We start from the raw sequence: 21,477 nt of genomic DNA on the forward strand, positions 1-21,477 counted from the left end.
AAGTAAATGTACATGGCTGGACATTCTACTTGGGAACTGTCAGCACATAAATCAGAGTGGTGTGAGGTGAGAAGATCCGAATGGGCCACACTTGTAGACAAGAATTAGTGACTAGAGAAGCAATCTGAGAAATAGTGAAAATGGACAAGCCAAAGAACGTGAGCCTCAGGAGCAGACAAATTGCTAAGACGAGAAAAGAAAACAGTGGAATATTGTCACATACACCCAAGAAGAGATTTCAGGAAAGTAGTAAATGGTGTCAAAGGACAAGATTTTCCATGAGAAACAGAGGGAACTGGATATTAAGAGTTGGACTGTTAGCCTGAGTAGTATTGTAGAAGGATTCAGACTGGATAGAGAAGAAAGCAAAAACTGAGAAAGTGATTACCAAGAGCAGAGTGACCATTTCTAGGCTGAGATGTGATGGAAACCAGAAGCTAAGACAAAAAGCCAGAAAGAATATGAATTTAACTTATTTTTCTAGTTATAAAAGAGGTAGGATCTGAACATTCTGCCCTAAAAGTGGGTAGGGGTAGTAAAACCCATTTAAAGGAGGAGAAATTAAAGACAAAAACAGGAGCAGAGTGAAGAGGCGGTAAGAATGACCCCAGGTGGACCACAGCTGCATACAGCTGCGTCCAGGCGTCCAGCGCCTGCATCCGCTGTCGTCACCATCCTGCCCAAGAGAAAGGCTGCAGGGAATGCTAAAGGAGATAAAGCCAAGATCTGAAAGTTGTCTGCTAAACCTGCTCCTCCAAAGCCAGGGCCCAAGCCTAAAAAGGACCCTCAAAAGGAGGGAGAGAGAAGGGAGAAGCTGAGGCCAGCAAGGATGGGAATAAACCTGCAGAAAATGGAGATGCCAAAACAGACCAGAGAGGCGAAGGAGCTGGAGACACCAAGGGAAGTGTGTGCATTTTTAGTAAGTGGCCTTCTAGGGACTGTACATGTTGAAATGCCATTTTTTTAAATCAAGTTTTATAAAAATGCAGAATTTAGTTTTACTTTCTTTTTTAAGCTATGTTGTTAGCACACAGAACACTTCATTGTTTTTTTGGGGGGAAGGAGCATATGTCACTAGTAGATTGTCTCCAAAGCTGGATTGCTGTGGGGGAAAACACCTTTCCCTTCTAGTTTTGAGAGACGACTTCTTTGCAGTTCCAATATATCTCCTGCCCCACCTCACTTCCTATACACACACCATCCCCACTATCAACATGCCTCATCCCATCTTAGGCCACAGATAACATTAGATTCACATTTTGTGTTGTACATTCTATGGATTTAGACAATTGCATAATGACATTTATCTACCTTCATAGTATCATTAAGAGTACTTTCACTGCCCTAAAAATTCTGTGCTCTGCCTACTCCTCTAACCAGTGGCAACCACTTATCTTTTTGTTGATTCTATAATTCAACATTTTACAGAATGCAACAGAGTGGAATTATATTCTAGGTAGCCATTTCAGATTGGCTTCTTTCACTTAGTAATATACATTTAAGGTTCCTCTGTCTTTCACGGTTTGAGAACTCATTTATTTTTGTTTTTAGTAATATTCCATTCTCTGGAACTATCATAGTTCATCCATTCACTACAGAATGGTTTATCAATTGTAACAAATGTACCACTAAAATGCAAGATGTTAGCAATAAGGAAAATTTGGTGGGAGGAGTAAGGGTCTATAGAACTCCACAGTAGCACACTATTTTTCTATAAAGCTAAAATAGATGAAGCAGGAATTCAAGATGGCTACCATGTGGAAAACTGGACCTTCTCAGATACACAAAGTAGAAATGTAAACAAGGATCTACATCTTTCTTCCCACATGCTATTGCTCGCCAGAACCTCTAGAATCAACCTTTCTGTCAAACTAAAGACTGATGGTGGGAGTGGAGGTCCAAAGCCAGGATGTGGGGAGAAAGGAAATGTCAGCTACTGACCAAACCCTGAATGAGACCTTTAAAGTGCCTTTTACCATTCTTTGTTCTGAATTACCAATCTGCTCTTAAGATGAAATCAACTATGACTTGACAGAGCACTTAATTATTAGCAGAACTAGGGTGAGGGGAGGGGCACAAGTGGTAGTGTTCCTTTGAAGTACTGGAGATTGAACCCAGAGGCAGTCTACCACTGAGCTACATCCGCAGCCCCCCTTTTGTAATTTTGAAGCAGTTTTTCACTATCTTCCAGCCTCAGCTTCCAAAATGACTGATTACAGATACTACACTATCAAGTTCAGCCAACTGGCAGAATTTTCAATGTTCTCAAGTATATTTCTTTGTTCTCATGAACTCTGAACTAGAACTAATGCCAAGAGAAAATTGAGGTGGTACAAATAAGGTACAAAATCACGAAGTCTGTTAGTGGAAGACTCAATATTCATATTCAGCAACTTAAGCTCAGTATAATCCTCATCTCTCTGAATCATGCCTCCTCTCTGATGTAGTTATGGATCTCAATAAAGGTCCATAAGCCTAAGAGAAATTGAGTATAGTTTTAAGGAAAATAGTAGAAACAGCTTTGAACAGGGTTCCTGAAAGGCAAGATCACAATCAACCATATTACCTCACTGTAAAATGGAACTGGTCAAGCACTCTATGAAGAAAAAAATATTATAGTATTTACTGACATTAATATTAATGTCAGTAAATTAATACGTAGACAAACAGGGACAGAATGATTTGCAGCTTATATTATAAAAGATTTAGAACTTTTCTTGCACATATTTGCTCTGTAAGAATCCAAAATAAAAGCCACAAAAACTTCTCAGGCAAAGAATAAATGAACAAAAGTAATAAGAATCACTCATTCCATCCCTTGCAAATGACCTCCATGATTCCTGACCCTGCTATCCACATCCATTGCATACCCTGAGCCCTAAGGACCCAGCAACACTGCAGTATTACTGGGCAGCAGCAGTCCTCCCCTCACCTGCCCGGCATGGTGCTCTATCTCTTCTGCTCTGCTCTGATACCAGTCCATAGCCTTCTCAACTGTAAGCTGGGCTGTCCTGAACCTCAGTAACTCAGGCTGCGCGGCATACAAAAATTCACTTTCATCTTGGATACTCGGCTCAACAACCACTCTGCAAATCACGAAAAGAACAATTAACAACTCATTGGAATGCTAGAAAAAAATATAATTTTATGAGCGAAAGAGGGAAATAGGTGACAAAGGGATTATGGGTCCTTATGTGTTTTTTCTTATGTATTTGCATACTTACAGGAAGAGACACTTTGTGAGAATTTATTTTCGTACAGTTTTTCCCAATTTTAAAAATCATAAAACTCTTGTGCCACAAATCATAAGTATTAATAAAATCACCCTGGAAAGCAAACTGGTTAAATCAAAATCACCTGTGCTGGCCAGCCAGGCCTGGGTTAGGAAATTTCCCCCAGACTACTTCAATTTGAGTTGGAATTACAAAATCTTGTTTTCATAAACATAAAATAACGCCTCATTTAGTTTGGGAATATACCTCTACTAGGCCCTGGCATGGTAGCAATGCACCATGGTGTGTGCCCAGTACAGACTACTCCGTAACATTCCCCACCAAATGAACAATAGTGAAAAATGAACAATACCTTAAAGGAACACACAGGAATAACATCATGAGGACCACAAATTATAAGGAGTTTTTATGAGGATGATCAAAGACAACTGCCTTCCATGGTTAAGGGACAAGACAAAAGTAACTAGACTCCCCAGATGGACCAGGAAAACACCATGTTCCTTTAGGGACATTCATTCATCTAAAGTGAGGTGGTAACACATGTGGTTGGTTATTGTGATTTTAAGGAAGTGAGCTTATATTGGCACCATTTGTCCTTATAGAACACATAATTTAAAGTTTACACATCAAAATAAACAAAATAGGTGAAGCACAGCATAATATTAAAGTGTTTTGCTAAATCTGTGTATGGCATTCTGCTCAGCAATGCCCAAAACAGACCAGAAGTTGGGAGGTTTTTCTCCTCCTGTTCCAAATAGTCAACAAGCCATCTGACAAAATTACTATTGAGAACTGTTCCACATAATTTTGGTCAATGTTGCCACCTCTTTTCTCTTTTCCTACTATACTTCTATAGATAACATTAAAACTTCCTGAGGAATCCTTCAGATTTCTCAGAGCTATATCAACATTTGTGCATAGAACATATATCACTGATATCTGTCTTCTCATTTTTAAAGGTACTTTATTGTAAGCGCACTGTATTACTAACAAACTGGAGAAAATATTTTTCCCCAATACCTGGAAAATAATAAAATATCAAATATAATCCATAAAAAAGTTGAGGAAATGAGCTTATAAGTGTGCTACAGAACACGCAACACAACACAATTCCTCACTGAAAGCTGTGAAACCCTGGGCAAGTTACTTAGCTAATACTACCTTAGGATTCCTTTGCTTCTAAAATGTGGGGCTAATACTACTGCAAAATGTTGTAAAAACTCAAAGTAATTTAAGTAAATAGACAACACTGCCTGGCATGAACCAAATAGCTACTTGGTTTATTTATAGTTACTATTGGGGGGGGGGGGTTCCATCAGGTGTGGCACATGATTAGACACAAAGCACCTAAGTACCTGGGCATCTTAGGCACATACCCAAGATAAGCCACTGTGCTTGTAACTGGCACCACACTAAGTCTCACGCGTGGAATGATCCTTTACTTAACTAGCCTCCTATTTTCATTAGTATTCTTCCAGGGATTTTCCCCCCACACACAAAGCCACATCACTCCTCCAAGCAGTTTTTTAAATCTGCCCCTTTTCAGCAGGGAAAAATAGCCACCAGCAACTCAGAGTTCCTTTGATGCTTTTTTTTTCAGTCCTTACCCATTTCCCTGTCAACACCATCTGAGAGGATTTAACTGCTGTCTCCTTCAGGAATCAGCTTCCCCTTCATTCCAGCAGCCATACAATCAGGATTCCTTTCATCTTTTCGGCTGCTCCTTTTTGGTCACCTTTGCTAGAATATCCTCTTTACCCAACATTAAATATTAGCACTTCCAAATGCTTAACCCAGCTCTCTTCTTACTGTGTACTCTCTCCAGGTCTCCCTGCAACTCTACAAATATAAATGACCACAGACGATTCAACTACCATATTTTACCTGCAACCCAGACGTCACTTAGAAGCTTTAAGATCTTCCTGCTGCTTGTTCCTAAATATTTTTCTGGCATTTCAAATGCAACAAAACTGAAAACTAAATCTGTGACATCCTCAGGTAATAGTCTTTTTACAACAGAAATCTGATAAAAAAATAAGAACATTTCTTATTTTCAGTTCTTGAAGAGGGCCTTGCCTTTAGCCTTTCAGCACTCCCTCCTCACTGCCAAACATATCTCCACTGAGCTAATTCCTGCTTGTTCTCCAAATTCTTCAAGTCCCCACAGGGATTCTCTCTGACCTCCACCAAGGTTAAGGCTTCCCCTGGAATTGCCAACAATGCCCCGCCATGTCTTTCATAGTACTCTGCACTTCCACCTGGGGCACACCTTCGTGAAGACAGGGACTACACAGCCCTTTTCTTCCTTCAGAATCCCTGGACCTAACCAAAGACAGATGCTAATTAACAGAAAAATGACCTGTACTACTCAAGATCTGTATCATCTTCCAAATCATCTTTTCATGGCTTCACATGTTTATAGTTTCTGGAGTTTCTTCCACTTAAGTGCTGTGGTTGGTCTAAGAAGAAATACCTTCATTCTTGGCATCTACTTGTTAGAATCACAAGATACAGGCTAAAGAAAACTGAGAAGAACCCAATGAATGGGTCCAGTCCTGGGCTTCCAGTGCTGTTCCATAAAAAGCATCATCTCAGAGAAGCTGGGAGGCTGGGTAGGGGAGGGGAAAGTCTTATTTAATTGGAGAGAATTTGTGCAGTACCATCATCTCACTTTCCTCACCATGAAAACCAACCTTCCACATTTTTTAATTTCTCTACCTTTCAATTTTTCATTACAATTAGTAAATAAAGAATTCTAGTTAAATATGGTAAATAAATAAAATGTTCCCATTTTATCCAAAAAATTCCACTGATAATAAATTCTTGGGTGGGGGCATGAATACACAAGAAACTGTTGTTCTGTTTTTTCCTGAACTTAACACCCACTGTACTCTCTCCACTCTTGATTGCTTGTATGTAGTCACTGCTACTTTTTTCTTCCAATTTCTAAAAGATCAAATTTTAAAATATAAAATATTTTGCAATGAGGGCTGGGGTTGCGACTCAGTAGCAGAGCGCTTGCCTAGCAAGTGTAAGGCACCGAGTTCAATCCTCAGCACAACATGAAGATGTTTTGTCCACCTATAACAAAAATATTTTAAAAAATATTTTGCAGTGATATTTCAATTACATTACAACATATCATCCCCCTAAGACCTGATTCTTGAAGCCACCCCTTATCCCCTTTTACCCCCAACTGGGCACAATGTCATCCAGGGCCTTGCTTTTGTATATATTAAAGTCCAGTTTAGAATCCAGTGGTATTTTCTTCTCATTTCACTCCCTAATTTTAATAAAAGAAACCTTAGAATGGTCTCCTGAAGCAAGGTATATATGTGTGACAAATTTCATGAACTATACATAAAATCAATCAAATATGAAAGCAGTTAACTGGATATTGAAATCCATATAAGATAGATTCTTCAAAAGTTTCAAAAGGATTCCAATTGTCTTAAAGCTTCTTGTATTTTTCTGGATGTTTGAGGTCCTTCTGAGCCCCAATTCCTTCCATGTAGTCTCTTTAGAACAATGTATCCCTGATATTCTTGAAGGTTATAATGCTGTGCTTCAATGTAATAAGCATTTCAATCTGAATATACACAACCTTCAACTCTAAATATAGAACTGAATTATTTCTTATAATTTTATCTACTTTATTATCTATTTGTTTTTAAAAGCCTGTAACTTTAACAGAGGTTTGTTTTTAATGCATCCTTCTCTTATATTCTAGCTCTGTACTCCTTTTCATTCTAGTATCTACAAAATCTCCTGGATTTAATTTTCCAATTCTTTAAGTTTTGTATACCAACAACCATTCGTTTAATGTCCCAAGTTCTCTTTAAGCCTTTGTTCCCATTTTATACAACTATTTAATAAATATAATCTTATCTCCCAGGGAATATTATAATTTTTGAAGTTTCCTTCTGTCAACATGGTGCATTTCTTTCAGTTCTACTTTCTGTGTGTTTTCCTCAGTTAATTTGTTCTACCTGCCTGCCTATCTTTAGATGTCCAGGAAGCTCTGTGAGTATGGCAAGAACTGCTTATTTGCTATATCCTTATAATGCCCTAACCTTTGGAGACAATGCCTTAGATTTAGAGCCCTATTCCAGAGGCTACTCCACTTCTGTAGAAAGGAATTCTCCAAACTTCTTGGGGATTATTCCTACATCTGAGAAGAGGGAGTAGGAAGGAAACTTAGAGTTCCAGCATTCAGGAGATATATAAATTTCTGGATTTTGAAACCCATATCTTCATTCCCACCTATACTGTACCTGGTATCCAGGAATCTGGAGGCTTTCCAGCTAACTAGAGGTCCTCTGGTCTCACGTACGGAAAATATGGAAGGAGAGACAATGAAGAACTATTTGCCCAATTTTGGGGAGTGGGGAATAAAGGAATTCAAATGTTTCTCATATGGACTTTCACTCCCATATCATATCTCCCATCCCTTTCTGCAATACTTATATCTCCACATCCTGAGGTTTTTTCCCCCAAGATCAATCTTATAAAAATAAATATTAAAACTAAATGAAAAACAAAGGTACATGTATGTATGTGTGTATATATACATACACTTTAACTGAGAAAAAATGTTTACCTGAAAAATTAGAACAGTTAAAGAGTTGTAATAAAACCATTTCACAATCCCTTTGTAACATTTAATATCTTCTCATTGAAAAGTTTCAACATAACCAAATCAACAGTTTGTTGTTTTGTTTTGTTTTTCCCTTTAACTTTACTCAAATGCTCCAAATCAGGGAGCACCATCAAGAAGTGATCATACATCACTTTTTCACAGGGCCATCTATTCACCCATCCCACAAAGAAATGCAGACGCCTGGTGTGGGCTCATACTGACCTGCACTCCAATTCTTCGCACCAGTCTTTAGCTCGGTGTTTATGTTCATGCCAAGGAACGATCATCAAGGAATCACCACTGAAACTTAAAAATAAATAAGAAAGCACATATACACACAGTATTTAAAATACACACCATCTAGCTTCATAAGGAATATGACTAGCTTCTCAAGAAATATAAAACCAAAAGGTGTCTCTGTAAACTTAACCATCAAGATTTCCATTTATAGTTTTTTTTTTTAAAGAGAATTTTTTTAATATTTATTTTCTAGTTTTCGGCGGACACAACATCGTTGTATGTGGTGCTGAGGATCGAACCCGGGCCGCACGCATGCCAGGCGAGCGCGCTACCGCTTTAGCCACATCCCCAGCCCCCCATTTATAGTATTTTAAGTGGCATATGATACACATTGTATGCAATATATACGTGGGAAATACCATACTATTACTTCCTCTTTGATTTTAAGTTTCAAAAAGAAAAGGAAAAATTATGAACAAAAAAATGGCAAATAATTAAAAGAATGGTATAGATACATGTCCATTCATACATTCTAAAATTCTTGAAGAGCTTGAACTGCATACTCTTCATATCAACATAAAAGGTTCCCTACCCCAAAAGCCTGCAATATAGATCAGTGCTATCCCAACTGAACTCCCAGTGATCATAGAAATGGTCTGTGCGTCATCCAACACAGTATATCTATTGGCACTTGAAATACAGCTCCAGATACTGAAAAACAGAATTAAGTAATTCTATTTAATTTTAATTCATTTAAACTTAAGTAGCCACACACGGTTACTGGCTATCATATTGAATAGCACAGACAGGCAGCAGCAAGAGTGGAGAAATTATTCTCCAATTATTCTCTAAACATCACTAGAAGATGACATAAAAGAAAACCTAAGAGACAAAGAAATTCTGACTGTTTGGGATGACTAATTTAAAAGGAAATGGGAAATAAACAGTAGGGTAGTGGAGCAATTTGATACAAATCGAAAAAAAAAATTATCCTTCAACAAGTTATGCAGTTTTTAGCACAAGAGTTTCAAAGAAAGGTGTTTTCACCATTATTGCTAAGGTCCCTTTTACTTTTAACACCCACAAATCAGTAAAAACTACTGAATTCTTCTGAGGAAAGACAGAACTTTTAAAAACAAACTTCAACTACCTTACCGTCATAGCTCAATAAAACATTTTCTCTTATTTGAGTAACAATAGGGGCATTTTCCTAAAATTTATCATAGCCTCAGAAAAAAGAATTGCACTTTCTCCTATTAGGTGATGGCATAAGCTTTGCACAAGAAACACTTCATAAACATCTGAAAATTATGTTCATGAAGAAATTGATCTTCAAGTGAAAAGTAATAGGAAATAACTGGAGAGTTGTGAAGTGGATGAGTCTGGGAAGGTGCAGTGAGCACTCGTTAATAGCATCACTCTTGCTTTATTACTGGAGCAAATTATCCAAAGTCCAGCTTCCTCAGTAGACATGTAAGATAAGAAGTTTATTATATGGTTTAATAAAAACACAGCTTTTCAGCAAGGCCATGCTTTCTAGCAAATATGTACCAGACATACTCTAAAAGCTTGAGTTCATATTTCTGAGTCAGATGATTTAGATGAATAACCTAATGATAGATTTTCATCAGCCACTACATAAAAAATTTTTATTTTCATGTCATCAATAATTAATACTTTATCACAAACCACTAAAATGTAAAATAAAAAGGGTCACGTTTGAACATAATGATGACGACAATGCTCACTCTTCCAACATAATGTTAGAGCAATGAATTGAGAGTGAGGGGGGAAAATGAACCTAGCAAGCTATTATGCCTTTTCTAATTAAAGCAGACACGGTTCCTTAAGCTAACAAAAGGTTTTCTAAAGGAATTTCACAAAACTGTCACACACTGACATTTCTATTTTCTATATAAAGTACATATGAGATAGAACATCTATTATTACTAAGATGATTAGTAATAGTAGGGGACCCTCAGGAAAATAATATTTATTTGAAATTTGGAATCTAGAAAAAACTTTCGCTATCTTCACTGAACAAAAATGGATAAAATAACTATTTACAAAAATACATTAAAATCAAGTTCTGCTCAGAGACCAACTGTGAAAGGTAGACCCAGTGAGTACTTTGCTGCACTTTCAAGGACCGGCACCAACTATCCTGTGTCTAATGTGCTAACAGAACTGCTACTATTATTTTGTCTGCAGTGAAAATCAGCAACAATACTTATCCTTATCTTCGTCCAGTCCTGCCAACCTAATGTGGATGACATTAACTTCCTCATACTACAGTGAAATACTGTCCATCCTCATGAAGCTAACGAATGACAGTCTGTTTCAAACACACTAGATAGCTAGAATCCAAAGCTTACACTTTTCAGTAGCATATTATCCTGCCTCTAAAAAGGATGTAAGGGCTATAATCTAGCTCTCAAGTACCACTCCCCTATTTTATACATAGTAGGAACCACTCAAATTTAAGCACAGCAGCCTTTTCCCAATTTTATACAACCATGTGTATATCTCTTTACATGTGTAATTAAGATCATTTAATCTAAGATATGTAATACACACTTTTATGAAACTAACTTCTACCCCATTCCTCTTAATCTTAGATCTGATGATCAATGTTATAAAAATGAAAACATTGTGCTATTTTCTAACAAATGGTTCCATGAAACCAATTTTAATAGTCTAAAGTGCTTGCTTAAAAAGTATCAAAACTTCTTTATTTTCCTTCAAATCACAGAATTTAAGAAATAATCAAGAGCCAGGCATGATGTGGCATGTCTGTATAACCCAGTGATTCAGGAGACTGAGGCAGGAAAATTGCAAATTCAATACCAGCTGGGAAACTTAGCAAGATCCTGTCTCAAAGATTAAAAAGGGATGGGGGTGGCTCGGGTTGTGGCTCAGCAGTAGAGCACTCGCCCAGCACAAGTTAGGCCCCGAGTTTGATCCTCAGTACCACATAAAAATAAATAAGAGTGACAAAAAAGGGGGGGATGGGGAATAGAACCCCTGAGGGGTTCAATCCCCAGTACCCCCCACTACGGAGACAGAAAAAAAATTCTTAAAGAGCAAATTTTTGTTTTTATTGTCAATTGTTATATTCTTAGTATCTAAAATAGTGCCTGCTCTTCAACAGACTCTAAAAACAATACATGTTGATTGACTTAAATAATCGACAACAAAATTTTTAAACTGATCATGAGCATCAATCAAGACTGGAGTATGACAATGAAAGGGAACAGTTTGTTCATAAGAACCAGATATGCCAAGGAGGTGTGCTTCTATAGCAGGGAATCTATAGATTTAGGAATGATCATAAGGATGCTTTCCTAAGACATTATCAAACTGATGGAAGGGCAAGCTCTATAGGTTGAGTATCCCTTATCCAAAACACTTGAGACTGAAGTATTTGATCACTAAGTTCTGCAGATTTTAAATTTTTTTTTTTTTACACAAGAATTATCAGGTAAGCACCCAAAAAATTTTACATTTTCAAGTACATCCAGTTTCAGATATTAGATTACAAAATTACAGACGTAAAGCCCATACTGATGGATACCTCATTGTACTTCAATTTTAAAAAAAGAAACTTAAGAATATACATTTCAGGCTCTCAGTTGTAGAGTGCTTGCATAGCACATAAGAGGCAGTGGGTTCAATCCTCGGCAGCACATAAAAATAAAGTATAAGTCTTATGTCCATCTACAACTAAAAAAACTAATATACATTTCTCTGAAACTCAACATTCTTCATACTTCAAAATAATTGGTTCTAACATTGCATATGCAAAAATACCCAAATTTTAGTTGTACTTTCATACAGAATGATAGAATGCTTAATTCAGAGTAAACCTTTTCACTAATTCTGTTCAGACCTAAAATATAAATCACATAAGTCAATTACTAGACAATTCCAATCCAAATAAACCTAGAAATCACACTGCAACTCTCACAGAACTACAGAAAGTTTGGTTATTTACAAAACATACAGTATGAATCCAAAGTTCCCAGAACACCCAAAACTTCATATACATATACTTCGTTTCATCTCAATCTTCTATTTTCTACTTAGTGCCAAAATTTAATTATATCATGCCCACCCACCCCCCCAAAAAAGAATTACATAGTAAACTGAAATTATCTTTTTACAATAGCTACTTTTGTTTAATTTTAGAATTCTTCATATTAGAAATGCTGCTCATTGTTCTATTCTGAAAATAACTGTTGGTTTCATTTGAAGGTAACATTTATCTGTGAGAAATGTAACAAGTTCTGTTACATTCAACAATACCCTCCCCAATGATTTCTCACACTAAATGTTATTTGAAGGAAAATTTATCAAAAAATAAACTTCCCAGAAGCTCTTTTATCCATGTCCTATGCTTTGGAAACAAAAGACTAAGTAGACAATTGCCACCTTTTATACATTAGTTTTAAGATCGAGTTATATTTCTATTATTTAACAAAGAATAAAATGTTCCGGTAAATTCAGCACACAAAAAGTAACAATAATTTGGGCCTATGTGTGTAACTGCACTACAGTTGCCGTTGCTGGACAAGTTGAACGAATCTGAAACTCGATGGAAAAACCAAAGAGCTGCTGATCTACCCTAGTGCCGAGATGGAAGAAAGCTGCCCAATGACATCCTTCATGGTGTTCTTCTACATCAATGAGGTTCAGTTTCATTACTTAATAACTTACAAAACAGAGCAGAAGTAGCAATTATTGAGAGAAGGAGGGGAGCAATGCTCTATAATTTTGATAATCTGCTTCCCATTACCAACTTAATCTCTGGGACACAGCTGCCTCATCTATGTAGTACATACTATAAAAGTATCTGCCCCAATAAAAACAAGACAAAAGCAAATATTTCCTCGGATTCTAATTCATAATAATTAAGAGTATGCTCTTAATAATGTAATCCTGATGTCAGAACTGTGGTTCCACCCTGCATGGCTTGATGAAATTATTTAACCAGCCTGTGCCTTAATTTCCTACTAAAATAGCAGTAGTAACAGGATAGGAAAGGTTACATTAGTACATATAAAAACCTTAAAATACCACTTAGCATACACTAAATATTAAATGTCAACAAAGAAGTATCTTTTCATAAGTAGCAAGTAAGACACACATGACTGTTAACATCTCAAGATGTACTTTATGATAAATAACACCACATTAATAATTTCAAAAGATGGTGATTTTCACAAATATCTAAAAATTACAATAAACTCTGATCCAATCCTGAGTAAAATGACACCAATATATTATCAGTAATTAGAAAATATAAGTTGATTTATGAGGTAGAAATGGCAATTTCCAAAAGATATTGTCTCCCTCCTAAATGCTCAAAAACAAGTTTAAAAACAAGTTTTTAACCATGATTGAAGTATGGGGGCAGGAGATATAGCTCAGTTGGCAGAGTACTTGCCTAGCATACACAAGGCCCTGGGTTCAATCCCCAGCAACACACACACACACACACACACACACACACACACACACACACACACACACGGAGAGAGAGAGACAGAACTAGTTTTAAAAAGCATTAAAGTTTAAGGAAAAGGCACAAACTCCAGGGAGTAGTGGCCACAGAATCTCCCAGAAAAAGTCAGTAAAATAACTGACAGATTTTTTTTTTTTTATAAAAGATGATTAACGTCAATACAACAAGGGACAACATATGAGAAGTCACTAAAATGAAAACTGGCCCCATCCACCATTACTCCCACCTTCATCTTAGAGCAATGACTCTAATTTTGAACAAGAGACACAGAAAGTCCTCAAAATATAAAAGGATGCCCATGCTTATTATAAGCAAAACTATTAGAGGGAAAAAAAAAAAAAAGATGTACTCAAACCCCTTCAGCAGCCTTTCACTTTAGCAATAAGCTACCAAAAAACATAAATAAGCTACAATGACCAAAGAAAAGTCTCCCAAACAATGTACTCATGCTTATATTTAGCATCTAGTGTAAGGCATGTAAGACATTCATAAACGTGTGTTTTATTTTTGTAATGACACTCATTTGTAATATTTAACCAATGGAAAACAGGGGCTTAACTTAAAAGTGTTGAATTACAACTTTAATTTATGGTATTTATTATTTCATTCAATGAGGGAGAATACACATTATATGTGATTATGTTCCTTTCAAAGATCTGAGATCTAAGTCAACTAAGGATTGATGAAGACCATCGTCATACAGGGAGGCAATTTTCCAGTAGGGAGGGATGTAAGAGATCAGTAAATTTCATTTCCTATCCTGTTACTCAGACCAACACAGAACCAATGGAGAGAATAATAGTGAGGCCCCTTATTTAAGATTATTGAGGGGGAAAAAAAAAAACTTCCAGGACCAAAAAAAAAAAATTACATCTAAAATTTATCAACTACAGAACTACTGCAATGTACCAAAATATTCATGAACTGTATCAGTGTACATTAACCATGACCCTATGTGGGTTTGTATGGCTAATGGAATTTGAACAAAAGGATTAGAGAAGAATATTTTTATATCCTTTTCATTCATATAACCAAAAAATGGAATTACAGCTATGCAGACCACAAGTTATAGGAAGACTGTGTTTACTGTAACCTATTAAAATATATGCATATTCTCACCTCTAAGACCTATGCTGAATAAGCATTTTACACACTATGAAGCTATCCAACTTTGTCCAGCCTAATACTTATTTATATAGCACTTATGACAATGAACACAAATATAAATCATTAATTATAGGTATAAACTCAGAAGCCTTGAGACACAATATTATCTTTCTTTACAGTAAATGTAGGCACAGAAACACCAAACTACTTGTCCAAAGTCACACAGCTAATAAGATGCAGATAGAATTTGAGTCTAGGAAATCTATCCCAGAGTCTATCCTGAATCATCCTGACATCCTACCTATCTGTATTCCACCTTTTCTTTTAATTCCATCTTTCTTTCAAGCCATCCGCAGAATTCCAGCTTCCTACATATGATTCTACAACCATTCAGATTACCTTCTTTTCCTACATTCTTACTCCTTTCATCTGGACAACTTATGTGGCATTTTATTCTTTTGTAGTTTTATAATTCAAAGGTGGTGTTCTCCATTTTCCTGGAGTTCTTAACTATTATTTCATCAATTTCCTAGCCTATATTTTTGTCTCCCCACTGAAAGTAAATATGCTTTCTGGTAAATACCTGTTTGCAACCATCGCAAATCCTGGTAATATTATAGACATAGTAATAATATGTGAATGACAATTTTAACTTATATGTAAGTTTAATTTATACACTTAGTGATTAGTTATTACATGGTTTATACAAATAAGTGTGTAGTTTTATTAACGATGAAATGTTAGTCTATATAAATGTTTAGTTTGTGGTTGAGACTTAATACCTCAACTACAAATACTCCATAAGATACATACTAGAATTATAGATTTGTAGATATGTAACCCACATAAGCTCAAAAATTACCATTATTGAATGATTACAAGAATGATCAGTAGGAATAGATCTACTGATATACTCTTAATTCTACAATAGGTGGTCTCAAAAGAACTAGAAAGATAAAATTAAAATCAAGCTGCACAAATTTACCAGTCCATATAAATGTCAGTTTACAGAGACCACTACATAGCTAAAACCACTGGATTACATATAGCACTTTCAAAAATATTTATCTCACTGCTATTTTATTTGTATAATAAGGGTACTTTATACTCAACATATAACACATAGGAGATCCTTAGTGATTCAACCAACTTAGTTTCCTTAAGAAAATAATCATTGCACTCTTCTAACTTTTAAAGAGTTCTCCAATGATAAAAAATAGATACTTCAGAAAACAATGGCAACAGAAAATAACATGGATACAAAATACTCAAAAATAGAAGCACATAATGACAACATTGTAACACTATTTAAATGGATATAAAGGTAATATGACTCATGATATACATTATCATAATATTCATTTTCACTGTGCCAATCAAACATACTGTTCATTGGAAGAAAAAAATCCGAAACTTCTAATGTTCTGGACATGCTTACCAGACTTCCTTTCATGTTATTAACCTTGTATGTGTTTCTTGGATGCTGTCATCACACTGTATTATAATTATTTATGTGTCTTGCTCCTTTACTAGACTATAAGATCCTTCAAAGCTTTGTTTGTATCCTTGATGCAATACCCACCATTCATTAAAACCTCACTATAAATATTTAACAAAAGAATGAACAGACTGAAGACTAGATGGAAGAATAAAAAAAAAAAATGCCCCTAAGCCATAGGATTATTGATAGTTCATGATCAATATGCTTTCCTTGCAGCTAAAGAGTTAATCTAAGGTTTTTTCAAACTTTTCTAATTTAAAATTTAAGATTTCTAGAATTGACTCCCTTATCTTACACTCGGGCCATCAGCAACAACCCAGTACTCTGAAAGGTCTGTATATGAGCATACACAAGCACTGAGACATGGAATGTCCTAAGCTGTTAATAAGCAGAGTAGACAGTTTGTTTTCTCTGAGATGTTGCTGTACAAGTTCGTTTACAGCCTCACTAATGAATTATCAGAGTCTTAGTCAAACTGTACTGTAGACTGCCACCTTGAAAAAATTAAGGTCCAGGAAATGAGGGTGAGGTTTTGGTGTCATTCCCACAAACGTGGCTAGAAAGACAGTGGTCTAGGTACTTTCAGTACAAGTACTTCCAACATATCCCTATTGTTGATGAAGTTCACAGAGACTGGAGACAGATGGGAGCAAAAAAAAAAAAAAAAAAGTAGTAGTAAATAGAACTCATAGTATTATGTAAATTTAAATTACACAATATTTATTTGCTCATCACACCTTTAAACTGTTAAACGTTTAACAGAAATGCAGATCTTATACTTAAGGAACAAAAATAGGAAAATAAATACTACTATGTAAGTTAGTGTAGGAGACAAAGTGGTATTAGTGTTCAAAGAAAAATACTTTTAGAGGCAGAATGAAATACAAAGGTACAAAAAAGAACTAAAGATATGTATGCTTATCTCTTTGAGAACCCATCCATTAAGGTCCATGAGAGTTCACACATACTGTATACCCTCCAAGATGCATGTGGCTGACAACCTGCGATGGTGGCAATTCAAAAACAGCACATCTCTACTCAATACACTGCAGTTTTGCCAGTTTGTTGTTAGTAGCAACAGAAAATTCTGTATATCAAAATAGACTGAATGTTACAACTGCCAGAACACAAAATCAGTGAAACAGTACACGAAGTGGTATGCAAATTGACCCTGGAATAAAAACAAGTGCCAGGTAATCCACAAGAAAAGATCTTCTTTCACCTGCATAGAAATGCAGATTTTTCAGACTAAGGAAAAGCATTAACCTGTTCCAAATTCAGAGTGCACAGAGAAGTGAAACTTAGGCACACAGAGAAAAGTGGCTGGTGAAACTTCTAGTTTGATTACATCAGTCAACACATTATGGAAAAGGATAAAGTATGCTCCATAACAGGGATAGAGACTCACCCTTTAGATAAAAAAAAAGCTAAAGGAAACAGATGAACAAAAGAAATATCAGCTCAGAAAAGCTAAATTAAAACACTAAAACAGAACTTCTGTTTTAAGCCAAAATAGAGCATGAGGCAACAGAACACCAATAAACCTCTTGGAAAACACACACACACACACACACACACACACACACCCACCCCAAATACATCAAACACCAACACACCAGGCAGTGCAGGGTAATGACAACTAAGGGAAAGTGAGTTCTACAATACTCCAACTCCAGATCACCACCCAAACAGAGGCCACAGACCACAGGACAAAAAGCAGGGAGCAGATCCATACAGAGCCAGGCAATCCTTCTGAGTTGAGGAGACAGGGTTTGAAACTCAGCAAGCCAAAGCAGCTAATAATCCATAGATAACAGGGCATAGAAGATAGATTCTGCACTATGAAAGCAAACTCTGAAGATCCTCCAAAGTCTGTGAGCAAGTCATGTACTCAAAAGCTCTGATCAGCCCACACCTATGAATATGTAAAGAACCAAGCAAAAGGAACAGAAGGAACTGTAGCTTTCACACAAAGTCAGAAATAGCCTGAGTTCCCACCAGTCAGAATGGAAAAATAATAATTTACAGGGTATCAGTATGTAGAGGAGCATCACCTCAGCCTTGACTGAAGGCTATTCTGTTCCCACACAGCAAACCTAAAAAGCAAGCCTCAAAAGGATCATGTCCAAGCAACTTAGCTGTACCCCAGAAGAAAGCCTCAATACACATGTATCACCCACCCCAGTCATATTAAATTCACGATGTCAGCCAATGAATCAAAAATTGCCAGGAATGTACAAACTAAAAAGCTTCTCCTCAGCAAAAGAAACAATCACTGAGGTTAAGTAGAGAGACCACAGCTTGGGAACAAATTTTTACCATTTGCACATCAGAGTACTAATCTCTAGGGTATTTAAAGAACTCAAAAAGCTAAGCACCAAAAAAATAGTCCAATCAATAAATGGGCCAAGGACCTGAACAGACATTTCCCAGAAGATGATATACAATCAACAAATATATGAAAAAATGTTCATCTTTGCTAGCAATTAGAGAAATGCAAATCAAACCTACTCCAGTCAGAATGGCAGCTATTATGAAGACAAACAACAGTAAGCGTTGGTGAGGATGTGGGGAGAAAGGCACACTCATACATTGCTGGTAGGACTGCAAATTGGTGCAGCCAATATGGAAAGTAGTATTGAGATTCCTCGGAAAACTGGGAATTTAACCACCTTTTGAACCCAGCTATCCCATTCCACGGCCTGTACCCAAAGGACTTAAAAACGGCATACTACAGGGACAGAGCCACATCAATATTATAGCAGCACAATTCACAACAGCTAAACTGTGGAACCAACCTAGATGCCCTTCAATTGATAAATGGATAAAGAAAATGTGGTATACATACAATGGAATATTACTCACCAAGAAGAGAATAAAATCATAGCATTTGCAGGTAAATGAATGGAGTTGGAGAATATAATGCTAAGTGAAGTTAGCCAATCCCAAAAACAAATGCCAAATGTTTTCTCTGGTAGAAGGAGACTGATTCATAGTGGAATTCGGAGGGGGAGCGTGGGAGGAATAAACTCTAGAAAGAGCAAAGGGGTGGGAGGGGGATAGAAAAGACAGTTGAATGAGATGGACATCATTACCCTAAGTACATGTATGAAGACATGAACGGTATGAAAATACTTGGTATACAACCAGAGGTATGAAAAATTGTGCTCTAAATGTGTAATATTAACTGTAATGCATTTTGCTCTCATATATAATAAATAAATATATATTTATCCTAATTTATTTTGAAAAAATTGCCAGGAATGCAAAGACAGACAAAATAATGGCCCATTACCATAAGAAAATTTGTTTTTTGAAACAAATCAAGAAACACCATGAATGACATAAGAAGTAGCATAGAAAATAAATATATCCAGATCTACCAGGAATCAAAAACATCAGAAATGAAAAATATATTAAGATTAAATACACAAACAGCCATAAACAGCCATCAACAGCAGACACTGAAAGAAAGACTAATGTAGAAACTACCCAAAATAAAACACAGGGTAAGAATGACTGGGACAATTGAGCTGTGACATAAGATCAAGCAGCCAACACACATACAATTAGGGTCTGGAGGAGGCGGAATGGTATGTATTATTGGAAACAGAAGAGAGGGAAGGGAAAAAATAAATAGTATAAATAAGTTTCCTAAATTTGGTGAAATGTATAACCCCAGAAATTCAAGGAACTCCATAACCAAAAATTAGAACATGCAGAAAGCAACACTAAGAGACAGCATAATAAAATGGCTCAAAACCAATTATAAGTAAAATCTTAGAAGTACACAAATAAAATAAGACAAGAGAGAATAAAAGTAACAGATCTTTCATCAAAAGCAATGTGATCCAGGAGACAATGGGGTGACCCTTCTGATGCTCTGAAAGAATAAAACTAGCAAAGACAAAGTAATGGGGATTCAATGGAGCAAACTGTGCATTTATGAAATGTCAAAATCAACTATTTATGACTACAACGCACTAATATTAAAATTGGCAGCATATTAGTCTATACTTAACATATCTTTCAAAACAGACAAAATACAGACTTCTTCAGACATAAAAACAAAGATGATTGCTCACCAGATCAGCCCTGTAGCAAAGTTAAAGAAAAACTTTCATGCAGAAAGAAATACCAGAAAAACATGGACTTCACAAGGCAATGGAGGGAAATGAAGAGCACTGGAAATGGTAAGTGTGTAAATATAAAATACATTTTTAATTTAAAATTAATCATTAAAACAAAAATAAAATTTATAGTGGCATTCATCACACACATCAGACAATAAGTAGTTCAAAAGCCAGAAGGAAAGCTAAGTCCTTTAGGAATGTCTTACTTTATAAGTACTATTATTTGAAAGTGGTCTTTAAGAGTAGACTTTGCTTTCAGAGTTTAGGTATAACAGTCTTCAAAAACCACTTTAGTGTTTAACAGAGAAAACTAACATTGTTATGGAATAGCAGTTCTCTAGGATGAGGTGACCAAAAGCAGAAAACAGAGGGATGCTGGTAATACCATTTAATTGTCTTCACTGTGTGAAGATGTGTCAAGTTGTACATTTTCCTGTATCTGTAGTTCAATAAAAGTTAAACTTAAAAAAAACACTTGACTATTTAAAATAAGGCTTTATTCTGTAGTTTTATCAGTAATCTGGAATGTCAGATCTCTTGCCAGCAAAGGGGCATTGACCCAGATTTAAAAAAAAAAAAAACCAAACCCTCAAAGACATCAGGAAGAAATAATTCATCTATTAAGAGTTGCTAAGACAATATTTGCAATGGGTAATTTACAAACAACAGATTTATTTTTAGAGTTCTGGATTCTGAGAAGTCTAAGAAGCAGGTCGGCTTGGTGTCTCGTGAAAGGGCCAGTCTCCATTTAAGATGCCCCTTACTGCTGTGTCCTCTAGAGGGAGAAACACTTCATCCTCATATTATGGAAGGGAAGGAAAGGCAAGAAGGTACTGTCTTCAATCTCGAGTTTCTAGCAGGGCACAAATCCCATCCGTGAGGGCAGAGCCCTCAACTGAATCACTTCCCAAAGGCCACATCTCATGCTGTTGTACTGGAGATTGCATTTCAATGTGCATTTGGGACATGGCACCATCATTCAAACCATAGTCATTCCCCATTTTTCAGTTCTTTTTATTCAATCTTTTTGCAAGCCTATTTAATACACCTAAAACTAAAAGGAATCTATAAAATGATATTCCCATCAATATCTACAAGAG

General features: G+C 36.1%; 1 protein-coding gene across 1 annotated transcript in view; it reads right to left on the reverse strand.

The window, feature by feature from the left end:
* Positions 1-21,477, reverse strand: part of LOC143388716 (NBAS subunit of NRZ tethering complex-like) — a 171,228-nt gene that overhangs the window by 41,780 nt on the left and 107,971 nt on the right. Inside the window, 2 exon segments of the mRNA XM_077108094.1 lie at positions 2,933-3,086; positions 8,095-8,178. Coding sequence (XP_076964209.1) covers positions 2,933-3,086; positions 8,095-8,178 — 238 coding nt within the window.

The sequence above is a fragment of the Callospermophilus lateralis genome, unplaced genomic scaffold (assembly GCF_048772815.1).
Source record: "Callospermophilus lateralis isolate mCalLat2 unplaced genomic scaffold, mCalLat2.hap1 Scaffold_1353, whole genome shotgun sequence".
Taxonomy (NCBI): Eukaryota; Metazoa; Chordata; class Mammalia; order Rodentia; family Sciuridae; genus Callospermophilus; species Callospermophilus lateralis.